The sequence below is a fragment of the Macrotis lagotis genome, chromosome 8 (assembly GCF_037893015.1).
Source record: "Macrotis lagotis isolate mMagLag1 chromosome 8, bilby.v1.9.chrom.fasta, whole genome shotgun sequence".
NCBI lineage: Eukaryota > Metazoa > Chordata > Mammalia > Peramelemorphia > Peramelidae > Macrotis > Macrotis lagotis.
This window is the reverse complement of record NC_133665.1, coordinates 177468232-177485431: the sequence shown is the minus strand read 5'-3', so window position 1 is coordinate 177485431 and position 17200 is coordinate 177468232. Positions and strand designations below refer to the sequence as shown.

The 17200-nt window shown below is 46.5% G+C and overlaps 1 protein-coding gene and 1 long non-coding RNA gene across 3 annotated transcripts in view; one reads left to right on the top strand and one right to left on the bottom strand.

Annotated features, from left to right (window-relative positions):
* Nucleotides 1-7628: 7628 nt before the first annotated feature.
* LOC141495026 (uncharacterized) lies at nucleotides 7629-15238 on the bottom strand. 2 transcript variants are annotated; one of them, XR_012470636.1, is made up of 4 exons: nucleotides 14767-15238; nucleotides 10435-10576; nucleotides 10223-10341; nucleotides 7629-7975 (listed from the first exon to the last, which is right to left on the bottom strand). It is a non-coding gene; the product is annotated as an uncharacterized LOC141495026 (long non-coding RNA). The 2 variants fall into 2 exon arrangements; XR_012470635.1 differs by lacking the exon at nucleotides 10435-10576.
* A 279-nt stretch (nucleotides 15239-15517) lies between these two features.
* Nucleotides 15518-17200, top strand: part of APPL1 (adaptor protein, phosphotyrosine interacting with PH domain and leucine zipper 1) — a 53512-nt gene continuing 51829 nt past the window's right edge. Inside the window, exon 1 of the mRNA XM_074198909.1 lies at nucleotides 15518-15617. Coding sequence (XP_074055010.1) covers nucleotides 15564-15617 — 54 coding nt within the window. The 5' untranslated portion in view covers nucleotides 15518-15563. The remainder of the gene's footprint in view (nucleotides 15618-17200) is intronic.

The window sequence follows — 17200 nt, the reverse complement described above, 5'->3', positions numbered from 1 at the left end:
GTTTGAGGCTCAGAGAACGTTCAGCAACTTGGACCTCCCAAGCTTGTAAGGATGAGAGTGGGGATTTGAACCTAGGTCTTCCTCATTCTAGCAGCTCTTCCTTACAGTCTCTAACAAATACCACCACAATTGGGGAAGCAAAGGAACTGATAAATAAAGCAGACAGGAAGCAGCTACTGTCAGCTGCCTAATGCGGTGCCAGCTTATGTCTTCTCCCAAGCTGATAATCCATCCGTCTTGGGCCATGGGCGACTGCACATCACATGAAGAGAAAGAGGGTGAACCCCACCCCCTTGTGCTAGAGCAGAGCACTTCTAGGTGCTCAAATGGTTCCCCCATTTGAGCTCATCAGGGGTTCCCAACTTCCCTATTGCTCCCAAGGACAATCCATCCTTCCAGTCCACACAGCATCTTTGACTCTTCTCTCCCATTCACCCTGATAAACACAATCTGTTGCCAGTTCTGGTCCTTTCTATCTCCATACCTTCTTTCCTCTCCAATCTCTCTTCTCTTCTCAGCTACCACCTAAGTTTAGGACATCATCACCTCTCACTCAGACTCTTGCAATAGCCTTCACCTAATCAGCCTCCCTATCTCATCTTTCTGCCCCATACCAATCTATCCCCCACATAGTCACCAACATGATTTTCTTAAAGTGCATGAAACTATGCTATTCAATAACCCCAGTGACTCCCTATTACCTCTGGGAGCAGATAGAAAATAATCTGTTTACCATTTACTGGTAATTACCATTATGGTAATGACCATAACTGGCCCCTTGAACTTTTCCAGTCTTCTTAATGCATTCTTTCCCTTCACACACTTTCCAGTCCAGCTGCACTGGCCTTTGTATTTTTCCTCACATCTAGCCTTCCATCTCCAGTCCTCCCTTATCTTGTGGACCCTCTGATTTCTGTCATGACTCAATAAAAGCACAACTTTATTTATGAGATTTTCCCTAATTCATCTCCCACTTCCATTTGTGTCTCTTTCCTCTCCTCCCCACAATCATACACACAAAGTTACCTTTGTATGTATTTTTTTTTGTTTTTGTTTTTGTTTTCATTGGTTTTTGCAAGCCAATGGGGTTAAGTGGCTTGCCCAAACACACATACACACACACACACACACACACACACACACACACACACACACACAAACACACTAGGTAATTATTAAGTGTCTGAAGTCGGATTTGAACCCAGGTACTCCTGACTCTAGGGCCGGTGCTTCATCCACCGCACCACCTAGCCGCCCCACCTTTGTAGGTATTTTCAGATTTTCTCTAAATAGAATGTAAACTTCTGAGGGCAGGGATTGTTTTGCTTATGTCTTTGCTTACTCAGCCCCTGGCAGAGTTGCCTGGCAGCTGTGGCTGGTGCAGTAGGTAGAGCCCTGGGCCCTGAGTCAGAAAGACCTGATTTCAAACCTTGCTTCATACATACCCTGTGTATGTCTGCAAGTCATTTAACTTCTGTCAGCCTCAGTTTCTTCAACTGGAAAGTGAGAATAATAATGGCCCCTACCTTGAAGGGTTCTTGTGAAGATCAAATGAGAGAAAAAGCTTGGAGCATTGCCTAGACACTTCATAAATACTAAATAAATAAATAGAGACAAAGTAAACACTTCTAGATGCTTATAGAGTGATTGGTTGATGGGGAGATTGAGTCCAATGCAAGCTAAAATAAACTACTAGAATTTGGCGCATAGCATAACCAAAGTTCGGGGCAGCTATAATGAAGGGAAGGCAGTCCTTCCCTATTCTCTCATGTGTGCCTGGGTAGGAAGTCACAGAGTCTGAGAGTCAGGTATCATGGGGCCATGACAAGTAATAATGGCCTACAACGCAGATCTCCTCCTCAACCCCCGCTGCCCTGGAGGGACTGAAGGAAGTCATGCCCAGTTGGAGTGGGCAGCTGTCAGAGCCATGAACACAGTCTCTTCATGTGTGGCACAGAGGGAATGTCCCCAGAAATTAGCTGTGGGGTGAGGGGCCATCTATGGTGCCCAGATGCCACAGTGGCATTATTGAGCTTGCAAGCTTCTCCACCACAGGGCAGGCCTCCTCAGACCAGTGTGAACTGGTTGTACCTTTTCAATTCACTTGACAATGGTAGCCTTTATTATTACAGAGGGGCTGAGGTGGGGAGGGAAGGGAGACACCCTGAATAGGGCCCTGCCTCTGATTAGGGAAGGGAATCTTTCCTAGAAACTATCAGAAGTTCAAGCAAGAAGTTCAAGCAAGCTTTCTGGCTGTTTGGGGCCAGACATCCCAAAAAGGACAAGCTATCGGTAATGTTAGCAATGGGATGGACTATTTCTGTTAAGTTATACTAGAGGGGCATCAATGCAAGACCGTCTTGGCCTGGGAGGAGGCAATACTAACAGGAGGATTTAAGGGGAATTAAAGGAACCCTTAGCTTTGTATTCTATGCCTTGGGATCTAACAGCCTTGGTCCCCACAAATGACTGTCTTAAAAATAGGAAAATGGGTCAGATTGAGGACCCAAAGAACATATCAAGATACTAGAGAAGCAGTAAAACTCTACAGAAGACTATAGAAGGGACCTTGATGATGTTTGTTCTTTTTGTTTTTGAAGATCACCATGACAAGTTCATGAATTTGATTGGGGGGCAGGGGTGGGTGCTGTGCTAAGTCCCAGTCTCACTTTTTCCTCCAGAATCATCTAGGTCCAGTGGCCAGATAAGAATCAGGATGACTAGAGATGTCCCTGGCAGGGATAAAGTGACACAGCTAGCAAGTATCAAGTGTCTGAGTCTGGATTCGAACTCCCATCCTCCTGACTCTAAAGTCAGTGTTCTGTCCACTGTTCTATCTAGCTGCCAGAAGGGTAGAAGGGACCTTAGGAATGAGCAGAAGCCTCAGGACTTGGCAAGGAAAGGTTAGAGGGGAAGACCCCAGTTCTGTTTTGCTGATTTTCAAAACTGGGGCCATGATTAAAAGGGATACCCAGGGGTATTCGTATTGTACCACTAGAGGTGAAATTCTTGGACTCTCACAAGACAGTCCTGAGTGCCATTAATAAAGAATAAAAGTTGAAGAAATTACACAGCAGCCCCTCACTTAAATCCAATTCATATGAATGACATGTCTTCTCTTCAAGAATGAAGAACAAACTTCATCATCGAGAACAAAAGTCAAAGGTTAGAGGATGATCAGATACTCATAGTTCTGATCATAAATAATGCCAACTAGCAATCCAGAGGCATTATTCCCATGAACCACTGGGCAGCTTCTAAAAAACCAAAGTCATATATGGAGTGTACTGACAATTAGACCATCAAGAGACAGGTCTGGATATACCATGCTGTCACCAATCTAACACCAGAAAATCATATACTGGAGTTTTGCTCAACATTGTTAGAATTCTGTGGTGCCTCAATAATATGGGAGGGACCCACATCCATAAGACCAAAGACTGCCACAGCATCCAGGCCATAATCAGAAGTCCTATTTCCTATTAAATCAGGTCATGAGGTAATAATGGTTCTGGAAAAGGCAGTGAGAAGGATGTCTTTGTACAACATTCCCCTCACAATAATCAACAGAGTATTCAATCCATGCCATCATTCATTTGATGTTATGGTCTTCTTTCACTAGAAAAGGACAACAATCAATCACCTGCTTTTCTTGAAGAGGTAGGGAACTATAGTTGGGGAGTAGTGGATATGTTTTCAGATATGGTCACTATATGGGAGAATTCATTTTGCTTAACTATTTTTCTTTCAACTCACTGGCTAATGACAATGGGGTAGTACATGTGGATAGAAGAAAAGGGCATCCATAAAACTTTTAAAAACAAATTAATTAAATGACTATAATTTATGTGAATTTTTTAAGCTAATAACAAAAACAGAGACCAATACTGCCCACACTATGTCCAAAACAGATTTTGTATGGCCAAGTTTTCCAATGCCAAGGCCAAGATCATCTGACTCAGAAATATAAGCAATAAATTTCACTGAATAAACTTGTCCAGCAATCATCATTATCATCATCCCCAGCAATGGGTATATCTCAAGAGGGGAAGGGGAAAGGAATACGAGTTGGGGAAGTATTTGTTTGGCACTAAAGTCCAAAGAAACCAATCGGGCATAAACCCTGATTAATTCTGAGGTTTCTGGAAATGATATTGTCTAAGGCTAGAAGTGACCTTCATGTTATGCTCAAGGTGAAGACTTTCCAAGGAGGAATAGAAACAGAAGGGATGTCCCAGAAAGAAGGGCTGGTCTGACAGGAAACCAATCTCCTGAATGTGGTGAGACTGGTCTGACAGGTCTTGAAGGCCATAGAGTCTGGAGGAAGCCTATATGATGTCATCATATCTTCATTTCTCTTCAACCCTCTGAACTTCTCCAACATGATCCCAACTAGGAACATTTTTCCCTTGCCTTCCTCTTTTCAGCTCCCTTTTCTGTGTTGCCTTCCATATTAGAATGTCAGCTCCTAAAGGAATCCTTTCTTTTTCCTTGTATTTATATTCTTATATACTTAGCATAATGCCTTATAAATAGTAGGAGCTTAATAAATGCTGATTCATTGATTAAATTCACTGATTCCCATATGGGTAGAAGAAATAGTTTTATCAACACCATTAGAGACCCTAGTATTTGTATCCCTGAGAGAATAAGGATCCACTGAAGACTGACCTAGAAAGCAAAGATCCAACATAGTTGAAGACTGAATTACTCTCCAAGAGAATAGGAAAAGAAAAGATGCACAGACAGGCAAGCAAGTGGCAGAAGACATGATGGTGTGCCCTTTTCTCCTTTTTTCTACCTTCCTATCTGAGAGTATGGATATTTAAGTCCTGAATTTTCTGTTCTCTTAAAGATAAGTATATGCTTTGTTGATGTTTTTCCTTCATTCTCAAAGAAGACCATGTTATCAGGGAGGGACACCGTGACAAGTACATGAATTGGATTTGAACGAAGAGTCACTGTGCCAAGTCATCAGCCTCATTTCCTCCTCCAGAGCCACCTGGGTCCAGAGGCCAGATATGAATCAGGATGACTGCAGATGGCCCTGGGTTCGAGGCAATCAGGGTGAAGTGACTTCCCAAGGTCACACAACTAGTAAGTGTCTGAGGCTAGATTTGAAATCAGGTCTTCCTACTTTCAGGGCCAGTATTCTACCCACTGTGCCATCTAACTTTAAATACTACTTTAAAGTCAACTTTCTCTAGACAAAGATAAGATGAATCAAAATTTAGTATGATTACTATTTGGCCTTAATTATGTTCAAAGTGCAAAAATGGGGAGATGCCAGTGACTAACCTGTTCCATAGAATTTAAATGGGTCAAAGACCACTATCTCTGGCCAAATATTGAGTTTCCCTAACTAGGGACTTGTTGAGAGATGAACTTATGCTGACAGTTTTGTATTAATAACTATTAATAACTATCAGTCTTGCTAAAATAGAGAAAGCGACGGAGATGGAGAAGGACCACTGCCCTTGGCTTTGGAGGGCCTTCACAAGTTTTTTGTTAAAACCAGAATTAGGTGACTGAGAAAGCCAAGGCTCCAGGTTTCTATGAAAAAAAAAAGAAGAAGAGGTGGAGAAAAGGATAAAGGTCATGCCCCTGCACCAGTCCAGAAGGAAGAAAAGGCAGGATCTGGTAGGCACCAAGTCCTGCCCTTTCTAACCAAATTTGGCATTCCGCAGTGAAACTGGACTATAACACAAGCCTAAAGAAACTGTTAAGGGATCTACCTGGTTCCCCACTTAGGATGCAAATTGAGGAAGGGTCACCCCTATCTCAAGACCCCAGACTCTCTCTTGTATAGGGACTATCTATTTGTTGCCAACTTGGATAAGCAGAGCCAGCCTCAGCTTTCCAGGGGGTAATTCCTAAACTGGCCCTCAAGTTGCAAAGTCAGTGATATTGAAAGGAGGAGAAAAGAAGAAGCTTCAGTATCTTTGTGACTCAGCAGGAAAGCTCTCTGGGAATTTGGCTGCATGAGTGCTTTTTCCTCTCCAGCCCCTGGGTTGGGTGTGTTCCTAAGAAGCTCTTGCAGTGAATTATGATGCAAACTGCTAGAAGCCCTAATTCACAACATAAGCCAAAGACTGGATCAATGATGCTGTGTGTCCCAAGGCTGTATGACCAATGCATTCTGGACACCTTCCATGCCTAAGTAGAAGTCACAATACCTTCAAGGCAAAGGACAGTACCTCATCAAAAATAGTCTTCTTTCAATTACAATTGGGAAGGTCCAGAAAACCCAGATGGATTGTCATCCATCACCATTGAATCTCCTTTCCTACTTCCCCTTCTTGGGGGCATCTCAAAGTTCATCTGGTACCACTTGACAGATTAGAGAACTGAGGTTCTGGAAGTTAGGCGAGTTGCACAGCATCATACAAGCAGGATGTATCTGACCTGGGATTTGGATCAAGGTCCTCTGGTGCCCTCCAGAACCAGGCTTCTTTCCACAAGAGATTTCTCACATTTTCTCTAAATTTTTCAACTTTAGGCCCTCTTTCATCATTCTTTAATTGCCTTCCTTTTTCATGCAACTAATAATTACAATGTTGTGTTTTAATTTTCCCAGACCCCAAAAGAAAAACAAAATGATCATTATGATTGCAACATGCATATCAAACCTCATTTAGCTAACATCACTGGGAATGAGATGTAACACAAATTAATTTTCAAGGTAATTAAATCTTATCCCTTCCAACAGCATCTTTTAAATTTTATTTTAGCTACTTTGATGAAAATCTTTCAGATGTCTCTGTGGACAGAGGACATCAAATGTGATTTAATAGGATATAGTCAATGCTACAAATGCTGCTGATGATATGGCATCGTCTTGTGTCTGCTTAAAAAAAAAATTCTCCTATATCATCATGGGTTCTCTTCCTAATTTGTTCCATTATTGGGCCCATCACTTACTCATGGCAAGTTCTTTCTAAAGTGATCACTGAAAACCATAAAGGAAAAACTAAATGTTTCATAAAAGTCAAAGGCTCTAATGAGGGCAGCAGGAGAAAACCCCATGGGTTTCTAACCTCTATATGAACTGCTCCATGACTCTTTAGATTTCTTACTGGTCTGAATGTAGTGAAATGGAGCTTGCAGGTGTTACCTGGCTGGTAATCAGTCTTCACTTCTTCCCCTCCCCAGGGAGTAGGGCACACCTTTCTCCTTCCACTTAGGCTGGATGGAGGCTCCCCTTTCCCCAATTAAATCTGTACTCTTTCCCATCCCCAAACTCACTCCTTTCCCCCTCCCAGGATTGGGGACCAGGCAAATCCATATTTAAATAATAAATTCAATAGACTGGATAGAGACTAAAAGAAACTTCAGGGGCAGTTAAAGTTCTGGCTACAGAAGTTTATAGAATTATTAACAAATAAAATAACAGTTTATCATGCCCTAAGGCATACTTAGCACCAAGCTGCAAAGGAGACTTTTAAGCCAATTAAATTCTGTGTAGCCAGATAGCCAAAGGCTTCATCATTTGTACACTCAGAATGTTAATTAAAGACATATGTAAGGAATAATTAATATGATATTTCTTTCTTACCTAGACAAAGATAGGTTTTTAAGTGTTATTGAAAACATAAAAAGCAGTATAAAGGGAAACAAGATAGTTTTTATTTAAGTTTTTATTTAAGCATCCTTTCCAAAGGAAAAGGAAAGTATAAGTGAGCCTTCCACCAGCTCCCTTGGCCAGGGATTCTTGGCCAAACAGACTTCTCTGATCAGCCCTGCTGGAAGCTGTGCAGACACTACTGTTCTTCTGCCTCTACCACCCCCATGTCCATGATATATCCAAACTTCCTGGGCTGACATAAACCCACACTGCTGTCCAAGCCCTCCCATAGTTCTGTTTTGCTGATCTCAGAAGCAGCTGCTTTTTAGGATATGAAGATCTTAAATTTCAGGAGTCCATGTGAGAGTTCTTGTAGATTTTCCATGTACGTAGGTCTGTCTCCCAAGGGGGCTAGAGGGACACAGTAGATTTTGTTGGGATCCCACAGGGAAAGAAATTTATCCCTCCAGGGAAAGAGAAAACAAGTTATCGGAGAGGTTAGCAGGGAGATGGTTGAAGAAGGAAGGACTTTGCTATCCTTGTGATGTCAGGAAAAGCAGAGGAAGACTATCAGCACAGTTACAGACTGGCTGTCTAGCTAAAAGTAGGACAGAGAGGACAGCTGCATTGGGAGAAGCAAGCATGGAAAGGCTGCGATCTATGCCTGTGAAGGGACTAACCCTGTTAGGCAGATGGAAGCTAAGATGGTCCAGGCTCTGGATATGGAACCAGATAACCTCAGACCCTTACTAACTCTGTGGCCTTAGTCATTTAGACTCCTTGAGCCTCCATTTCCCTCTTTGTAAAATGAGAGAATTGGACTAGATGGTCTCTAAGGTTCCTAACAGCTTTGATGTTTCGATCCCCTGTCTGGGGAAGTCTGGGCTTACTTGCTCTGATCTACCTCTCATATTCAATTTAAAATTTTATACAAAATGCCACCATCATCCCTATCACCCTTCCCCCCAGAACCTCAGTCTCTCCTGCTAGAAAGCAAGGATATGATTAGTGAGATCCATTTAATCTTATCTTGTAGGGAACCAGGGCTGCCCACTTTTTCTACTTCCCCTTTATGTGTTGACTTCCCCCATTAGAATGTTAAGTTCCTTGAGAGCAGGGCCTACCTTGCTTATTTGTATTTTTGACTTCCCTGATGGGTAGCAAAGAGCCTAATCCACAGCAAATATTTAGTGAATTACTATTATCCATTAATAGCTATACTAGATAGTAACAGAAGAGGAGAGGAGGTTTCCTACTTGTGGAAGAGGTTACTTAACTCCCAACCAACAAGACTGAGCTACCCACCCACCAGGGAAAGTAGTTCTCAGAAAGCCAGGGAGATGTGGGGGAGGAAACATAAGGATCCAGGCCCTGAAGCTTTGAGCCCAGACAGGTGGAATCAGAGCTTGATTGATGGCCCATTTTGGGGCCTATTATTGACTATTATAGGCTGGGCTGGAAGCACAGTGCCCCACCCCTCCCCCATGTCCCAAATACATTGCTCTTTTAATATATCATTTGATATCTGCAGGTTAGCTCAATTTCAAGTGATAAAAGTCCGAATTAATAGCACTTTTCTTCTGAGACAAATTTTATGTGAGAGCTCATTCCAGATTATACAAGTTGACAGCTGTTCTAGTCATTTTTAGGACCTATGAACTCCACCAAACTGCTATAACAAATTTTATCTCAGTAATCATAGACTTAATGAGTTGAAAGGCATGACATCCTTTAGCCCTTTCATTTTATAGATGGAAAAGCAGACCCAAAAGGGAGCCTGAATCTGCCCCCTGGGTTTTCAGATTCCAATTCTAATATTGCCATGTAATTATTTTGCCTTTATTTAAAGTGAATGGACAGTCTAGACCTCTCCCCCCACCCCCCACCCCAGGTGTAAGTTTGAGAAATAAGACAGACAGGCCCTTTTCCCAATTTTGGTTGGAGCTACTGGCAAAGTGACAGTGGTGGCTGTTGATGCTCCTAGCACACAAAATTTTAAGATTGGTGAAAGGGACAGACCCCATTTATAAAAGGTGGAGATTGTCAGTCTTGTCTTTTTTTTTTCAGACAAACTGAGCCCTGGGGCCATCTGCAATGGTCCTGATCCATCTCTGGCCACTGGACACTTTCTCTTGGAAGAGAAAGTGAGGCTGGTGACTTAGCACAGCACACCCCCCTCACTCAAATTCAATTCACTTGCATGTCATGGCATCACTTTCTTGGTGTCATGGTCTTCTTTGAGAACAAGGGGCAAACAACAGCTTGCTAGCCAATCAGAGGTGATTGCCGTTCTCTGGAATGCTCACTTTTTCAAGGTCAAAATAAGCCTTGAGCTCACAGCCATGAGGGTCCTTGGCATTCATTATTAATAAAATGACTAATCACCCATAAATTATGCCAAACTTCTTGAACATTACAGTGCTTTATTCAAAGAATCATGTTATAGTGGCTAGGGCACTGGGCACTGAGTCAAGAAGACCTGGATTCAAATTCTGCCTCTGGTGCTGCATGGGTTAGCACTGAGTCTTTTGTGTAAAATGGGAGTAAAAATACCTACACTGACAACCTCAGATGACTGCTATTTCTCTCAAAGGAGATCATGAATATAAAGATAATTAACAATGGAAATGTCAATTATTGGAATGCAGTGACACTCACCCACTCACTGGCTTGCTCTCTACCTTCTCTTTCAGAGCCTTCTCTGATTTCTTTGGGGTTTTCTAGACCCTTTTCTTCTCCTCCATGTACTCTCTTCTAGGAGTTGAGGCAAGTTCTCTCTGGGGAGAGAAGAAACTTGTCAAGTCTTCCTACCTCCTTTGGGAGGATCTTGAAAATCTAGCCTATCAAATAGACTTCCCAGGAAGGCACACCTGCTCCCCTGTAGCCCCAGATTCCCACTGGAGTCCATGCTTCCTTCCTGACCAGTGTTCTTATTTTCAGAGTCTGGGATGTTTATTCTTCTTTCTAGTGATGACTCAGGAATCTTTCTCAACCTTGAGAATGATGGAACTACTATTTAAAAAAGCACATTAAAATTTAAATTACAATTTGGAAACCTGGATTTGGCCCCAAACAGTACTTGACCCAAGGGGGACAGAGATTCTATCTACATGTAAGAGACTAATTCAGGTCACTGTCCAAGGCCTGCTAATTAGTTGCTTTAAGCAAGATGGGAGGAAAGGTTAGTAAGCGGCTTTGGAGCCAGGAAGACACTTGCTCAGTCAGTGAACCTCTCAGTAAGCCCCAGGTAAACTCTCAAAGTTGCTGTGTTACTAAGAAGAGTTAACAAAGAGTTAACATTTCTATAGAGTTTACCATGTACTAGACACAAGTTAAGCCTTTTACAATTTTATATCATTTGAGTCTCACTACAATCTTGGGAGGAAGGAGCCAATATTATCCTCATTTTTATAGACAAGAAAAACTGAGGCAAATAAAGGTTAAGTGAATTGTCCAAGATCAAAGAACTTGCAAGTATCTGGGGTCAGATCTTCCTTAATGTGAAGCCTAATGGTCTTATCCATTGCTTCACCTATCTCTGTCCTTCCCTCCTGATTGTGGTCACAATATTCCCCCACTAAAGACTTATTCTTTCACTCATCTTTTTTTTTTAAAAGGTTTTTGTTACGCAATGGGATTAAGTGGTTTGCCCCAAGGTCACGCAGCTAGGTAATTATTAAGTGTCTGAGGCCAGATTTGAACCCAGGTACTCCAGTCTCCTGACTCCAGGGCTGGTGCTTTATCTGCTGCACCACCTAGCCAACCCTAAGCAAGTCACTCTTAACCCCATTGCCTTAAATAAAAAATTTAAAAATAAAAGAAAAAGGTAGTGGAGTGGTTTACCATTTCCTTTTCCACTTAAAAAAGGTTAAGTGATTTGTACAGGGTCTCGTACAGCTAACAAGAAAGTGAGGCCAAATTTGAATTCAAGTCTCCCTGACTCCAGGACTAGCACTCTATTCATCAAAGCACACTGCCTTCAGGGAGAGGTGGAAGGTAGGAAAAATAAATACTGATAATTAAAAATGAAAGTCTTATTTTTAGAAGCTCTCCACTTTGGTTGTAACCCATTTACTGTAATGTAAGTGGATGAGGTCACTGAACCTCATTGAAGTATCTTACCCCCTGGCAAGGACTTGGTACATCTCTGCCCTCAGGCACAAAAGGAACCCCTATCTTCAAGACAATAAATCCTGCCCTAGCCTGAAAGGATTACATCTTGGAGCTACCACCCTTCCTCTACATGTCCCAAGGGCAACTAGGTGATGAAAGTACTAGCTCTGGAGTTCCCGAGTTCAAATATGACCTCAAGACATTGGGCAAGTCACTTAACCTTGACCACCTCATTTCCAGGGCCATCTCCAGTCCTGATTTCATATCTGAGCCCTGGATCCAGATGGCTCTAGAGGGGAAAGTGAGGCTGGTGATTTAACACAATACCCCCTCACCTCCCTGATGTCATGGTCTTCTTCAAAGACTAAGGACACCCTTCATCATCAGTTACCTTATCTTTGCTCTGAGCCCCCCCCACACACACACACCTATGTATTATTCCTGATTATCTCTACCCTTTAAAGCTCACCCTCTCCTCAGCTGAGCTGCTGTCTCCCTTTAGACCAAGAGGTCAACCCACTCTTAGTGAGGTTGATCCCTAAAATAAATGCCTTCTTTGAACTTGAAGATAACTTGAGTCTTTGAATTCTTTTGGGACATCTTACCACCCACCTCAGCACACTCAATAGAGGCACCCATTCAGTGCTCTGAAATGTCCTCCTACAAGGAACAGGCTGCTTGGCTCCTGTGGCTAGAGTTATTCAAGGTGGAGGTCAGGGAGAGGTGAGAGCTTAGTCCCAGTCAATGGGATTCAGGGAAAGCACATCCCAATAGTAGTGAAAACTCACCCTGGACCAGTCCAAAAGGGATCTATCTTACAACTAAAGTATAATTATGCAAATACCCACAGTTCTGAATTTTGTTAGGGCTTAGCCCTGGAGACCTGCTTTAGGCCTCTGGCCCAGAAAACATTCCCTAGAATGTCCCCAATAGACAAACCTGCCTCTTCAATAATCCTGAGCTTGTTTCTCTATTCCTAATTGAACTGTGTCCTCTACAATTGAACTGGGGCCCCTGTCCCACCATCCCAGATGCCAATGAGCCATTCTCCAACTTCCTAAGGACTCTTCTTGAAGGCTCTTGTCCCACTGGCACTGCTGGAAGTCTAGGGCATTAGGAGCCTGGTACTACTCCTAAGTCTTTGATTTCTGCCAACCTGGCTGGTCTTGACCCTCTTCTGCTCCTTGACTCTTTCTCTCCCCCTGCCCTCCCCCCCACATGCCCCACCCCCCCTCACATAGACTCTGTAAAATCCTATTACAGAGTGAGAGCTAGTGGAACCTCAGGAAGTCACCCCTTCCAAGCCCATTATTTTAGATAAAGAAATCGAGGCCAGGAATGGTAAAGACACCTGCTCCAAAATCTGAACCTAGGCCCTTGTTACCAAATGTAGCAGGTGCCCTTCAGCCTCTGGAGACAAGAGAAAGCAACTTTTGAAGTTGGACTGAAACTCCCCATACTGCCCAAGGGCCTTCATAACAAAGACAGCTCTTTTCTGACTGGACTGATTGCTTCTCCTCCTACAGTTCCTGCTGCTTCTTCCTGTCTTCCACATAATTAGTCATTCAACTATCTAATCGTTGACACTGAGGTCACCAAATGCCCAATCATAAGATTGTGATGATATTTAAAAAAAATATTAACAGCATGCTCATTTGAGCTTTTCTAACCTAGAGAGAGAAAAATTTCCAGAGTCTAGGCCTGGAGTCAGGAAGACCTAAGTTCAAATCCACCCCACTCCCATACTTGGGTAGCCCTGGGTAAGTCATTAAACCTGTTTGCCTCAGTTTCCTCATCTGTAAAAATAGGGATAATACTGGAATCTTCTTCCTAGATTGTCTCACTTGTGACTCCAACAACCTGAAGCATGTGCCACACACCCCAGTAGAACTCTCAACAGATGGGCTAAACCAGGTGGAGGATATTCAATGGGCCACAAACTCATGCTGAGTTAGGAGAAATAACTACCCCAAGTATATGAAGGAATGGGCAGATGGGAACAATTTGCTCCAAGGGCTAGGAAGCAGGTGCTATAGATCTGTTTGAGCCTGGTCAGACATCAAGATGCCCTGGTCATCCGCTGCTTCTGGGCCATTCCTAGTCTTCTTGACTTTTGTCTTATTGGACTTTCATGACTCAGGAAAACAAAATAGGAGAGTGGTCCTCTCTGAAAATGAAGGAGGAACAACAACAGACGATATATTAATGTGGGCTATTTGAGGGACTCTGCTCCCTGCTCAGGCCTCCAAGCAGCCCTCTAGTCCAGGCAATATTTACAGGAACCATGAAGAAAAAAATAAGAGCTTAATATGATAAAACGGTTGGGGTTAACATTCCATATTAATATCATCATTACTCATCCAGGGCCATCTCCTGTAGTCCTGATCCGTATCTGGCCACTGGATCCAGCTGGCTCTGGGGGACAAAGTGAGCCTGGGGACTTTGCACAGCACCCCCTTGCTTAAATTCAGTTCCCTGGCTGGTCATGGCATCACCTCCCTGATGGCATAGCCCTCTTCAACAACAAAGGACAACCACTCATTACTTCCTTGACTACTGAAGAACTGAAAAGGCTTCCTTTAGGTTATCAATATCTTAAACTTGAATGCAAAAGAGAACTTGGTCATTAGATGGGCCTTCATCCAATTACCTCCACCGAACCACCTCATCTGCCTAAGTGGATAGTCAGGAGGACGGGAGTTCAAATGTGACCTCAGACATTTATTAGCGGTGTGATCCTGGGTGAGTCAATTAAGGGCCTCTTGTCCAGGACCCTCTGCAGTCCGGTTGTCCTGATTCACATCTGCCCACTAGACCCAGATGGCTCCAGAGGAGAAAGTGAGGCCAGGCCCCTCTCACTTAACTGTAATAGGTTTGTAAGTCATGCCAGCTGCTTCTTAATGTCATGGTCCTCTTTGAGAGTGAAGGATGGGGTGGCACGGTGGAGAGAGCACTGGCACCCTCGGACACTTAATAATGACCTAGCCGTGTGGCCTTGGGCAAGTCACTTAACCTTGTCTGCCTTGCAAAAACCTAAACAAAGAAAAGCAGGGCAAAGCTAATCCTGTCCTGGGGAGGCCTTCACTTACCAGGAGGCGGTTATCTCCCTGTTTATTAGGGGCCGAAGGTACTTGTCAAAGAGCCAAAAGGGGTCCTGCCCCTGGGTGGGCTCAGTGGGGCAGGGAAGACGGGCTGTGGTCTGTGTGAGCAGCGGGGCACCCGGAGAGCCGGGGGGTGCCAGTGAGGGGGGCAGGGCGGCGCCCTTGCCCCGCGCCCTCTTCTCTCCGCAGGGCCTTGCGCCCATCTGCACTTGGCAGCGCCGGGGCGAGGGCAGCTGTGGCAGTGCCCCCGCCAAGCCGGCCTTGCCCCCCGCCCCACACTGGAAGCTCACGGGGGCTCCTCGGGCCCCCCGGGGGTGGGGGGCCGTGCTGCTGCCCAGGCTCAGCCGCGCGCCCGGTCCGAGCCCCCCGAGAGAACGCGGGGTCCCCCCCGCCCGCGCCGGGGGTCCCCCAAGGTTTGGGGGCGCCCCCCCTCAGCCAGACCCCAGGCCGGAGACAGCCGGGCGCCCCGCCCCCTCGCGGAGCAGAGCGGCGCGGCCGCCAGCCAATGGCCGGCGCCCGTGGGCAGGCCCGGCCAATGAGGGGGCGCGGGGCGGGATTTCCCCCGCGGCCGTGCCCGGATCGGAGCGGCGGCGCGGGGCGTCCGCTGAGGAGGCGGCGGGGCGGCGGGCGCGGGCGGGCACGGGCGGGCACGGGCGGGCAGACGGGCGCAGCGGCGGGCCGGGCCCCTTCGGTCGGTGGCGCGCCTGCCAGGGCGGCGGCCTCCCGTCGCGGCCCCGCGCCGCCTCGTCCTCCGCGCGGGCCGGGCCCGCCCTGCCCCCGCCGCCATGCCGGGCATCGACAAGCTGCCCATCGAGGAGACGCTGGAGGACAGCCCGCAGGTGAGGCGGCGGCGCCCGCAGGCCCCGCGCGGCCTCCCCGCGCCCCGGAGCCCCGCGCGGCCTCCCCGCGCCCCGGAGCCCCGCGCGGCCTCCCCGCGCCCCGGAGCCCCGCGCCGCCGCCTCGGCCCGGCCCCGGGACGCGGGTGCCTCGGGCCTCTGGGCCTGGTTCGGGCCGGGGGTGCGGCGGAGAAGGGGGCGCCCGGGGGGGGGGCCGGGGCCGGGGCGTTCCGGGGGGAGGCGGGAGCCCGGGGGCCGGTGAAGCAGCTGCTGCTTTGGGGTTCGGACGCCGGCCTGGCATGGCGCCCATGCCAGCTTGTGCCACCCGGGGCCCGGCGGCGGCCCTGGATGCCAGCGCCCCCCAGCACCCCCTGCCCGGTGAGTGGGCCAGGCACCCTGGCCGAGGAGGGGCTTCCCAAAGTCTGTAGCAGATGTAGCCTCTGCCCCTCCTGACTAATCCACCGATCTGGGTGGAACCTCCCTAAAGGTGCCCCCCCGGGGGTGCAGGGTCAAAGTCTGAAAAGTGCAAATGCCAGTGTGCACCCGAGAAGCAGGAGAAGCCGAAGGCCCGGCGGCTTGGGGGACGCGGCAGGGAACGTTTCCCGGCAAGCGGAGCCGCAGCCCGGTGTGGCCCCCAAGGAAGGGGGTCCGGGCAGGCCAAGGGAAGGAAGCCTTGCTGGTGTGGGGGGGCCGGCTGACGAGCAGGAGCTTGCCTGGCCTGTGGAAGATCACTGGCGACAAGGAGTAGGGAGGACAAGAGTGGAGAGAAGGAGACCGAGGGCGGTAAGGCTAAGCCCAACGTGAACTGATAGGAACAGTAGCGACATGGTTTGCAAATATTATCTCACTGGATCTTCACAACCTGAGAGGTCGGTGCTGTTATCCTTAGTTTACAAACTGAGGCAGATGAAGTGACCTGCCCATAGCCATTCAGGTACAGATTAGCTAGATTTGGACTCCCATGCTCCAGATTTCAAGCACAGGCCCTCTATCCACTCCTCCATCCCCACCCCCGTTCCTACTAAGGTGTGAGTAAAGAGAAAGGGTCTCAAGAGATGTTCTGGAGATAGAAACAGCAAGATTTGCCCATTGACTGACTGGCTATGTGGACTGAGGGTGAGTGAGCAATATAGATAATGCCAGTGTGAACCTAGAGCTAAAAGAATGGGGAGTGGGAGGAGATAGTGGGTTCAGTTTGGGGTCCATTGGAGATGCCACTGGGACATCCCACATGAAATGTGCACTAGGCAATTCATGGTTGAGAACTGAGCAAAGCTATGGGAGGAGTTGAGAGGAGAGTCTGGGAAGAAAGTTTGGAGACCCACAGGTAGCCAATGTGCTGTGTGGACGGTGAGTCAGCAAAGAAAATGGAGGAAAAGATGCTCAGTGTCAAATGCAGTAGAGAAGGATAAAAACTGAGAAAAGACCTTCCAGTTTGGCACTTGAGGGATTGTTGGTGACTCTAGAGAGCAGCTAAGTAAGTGATGAGGACAGAAGCCAGAGTGCAGAGGGCTGAACAGAAAAAGGCATACAAGGGTGGGCGGCAGAAAGACAGAAAAGGAGGAGGGGGACAGTTTGGTAGCTTG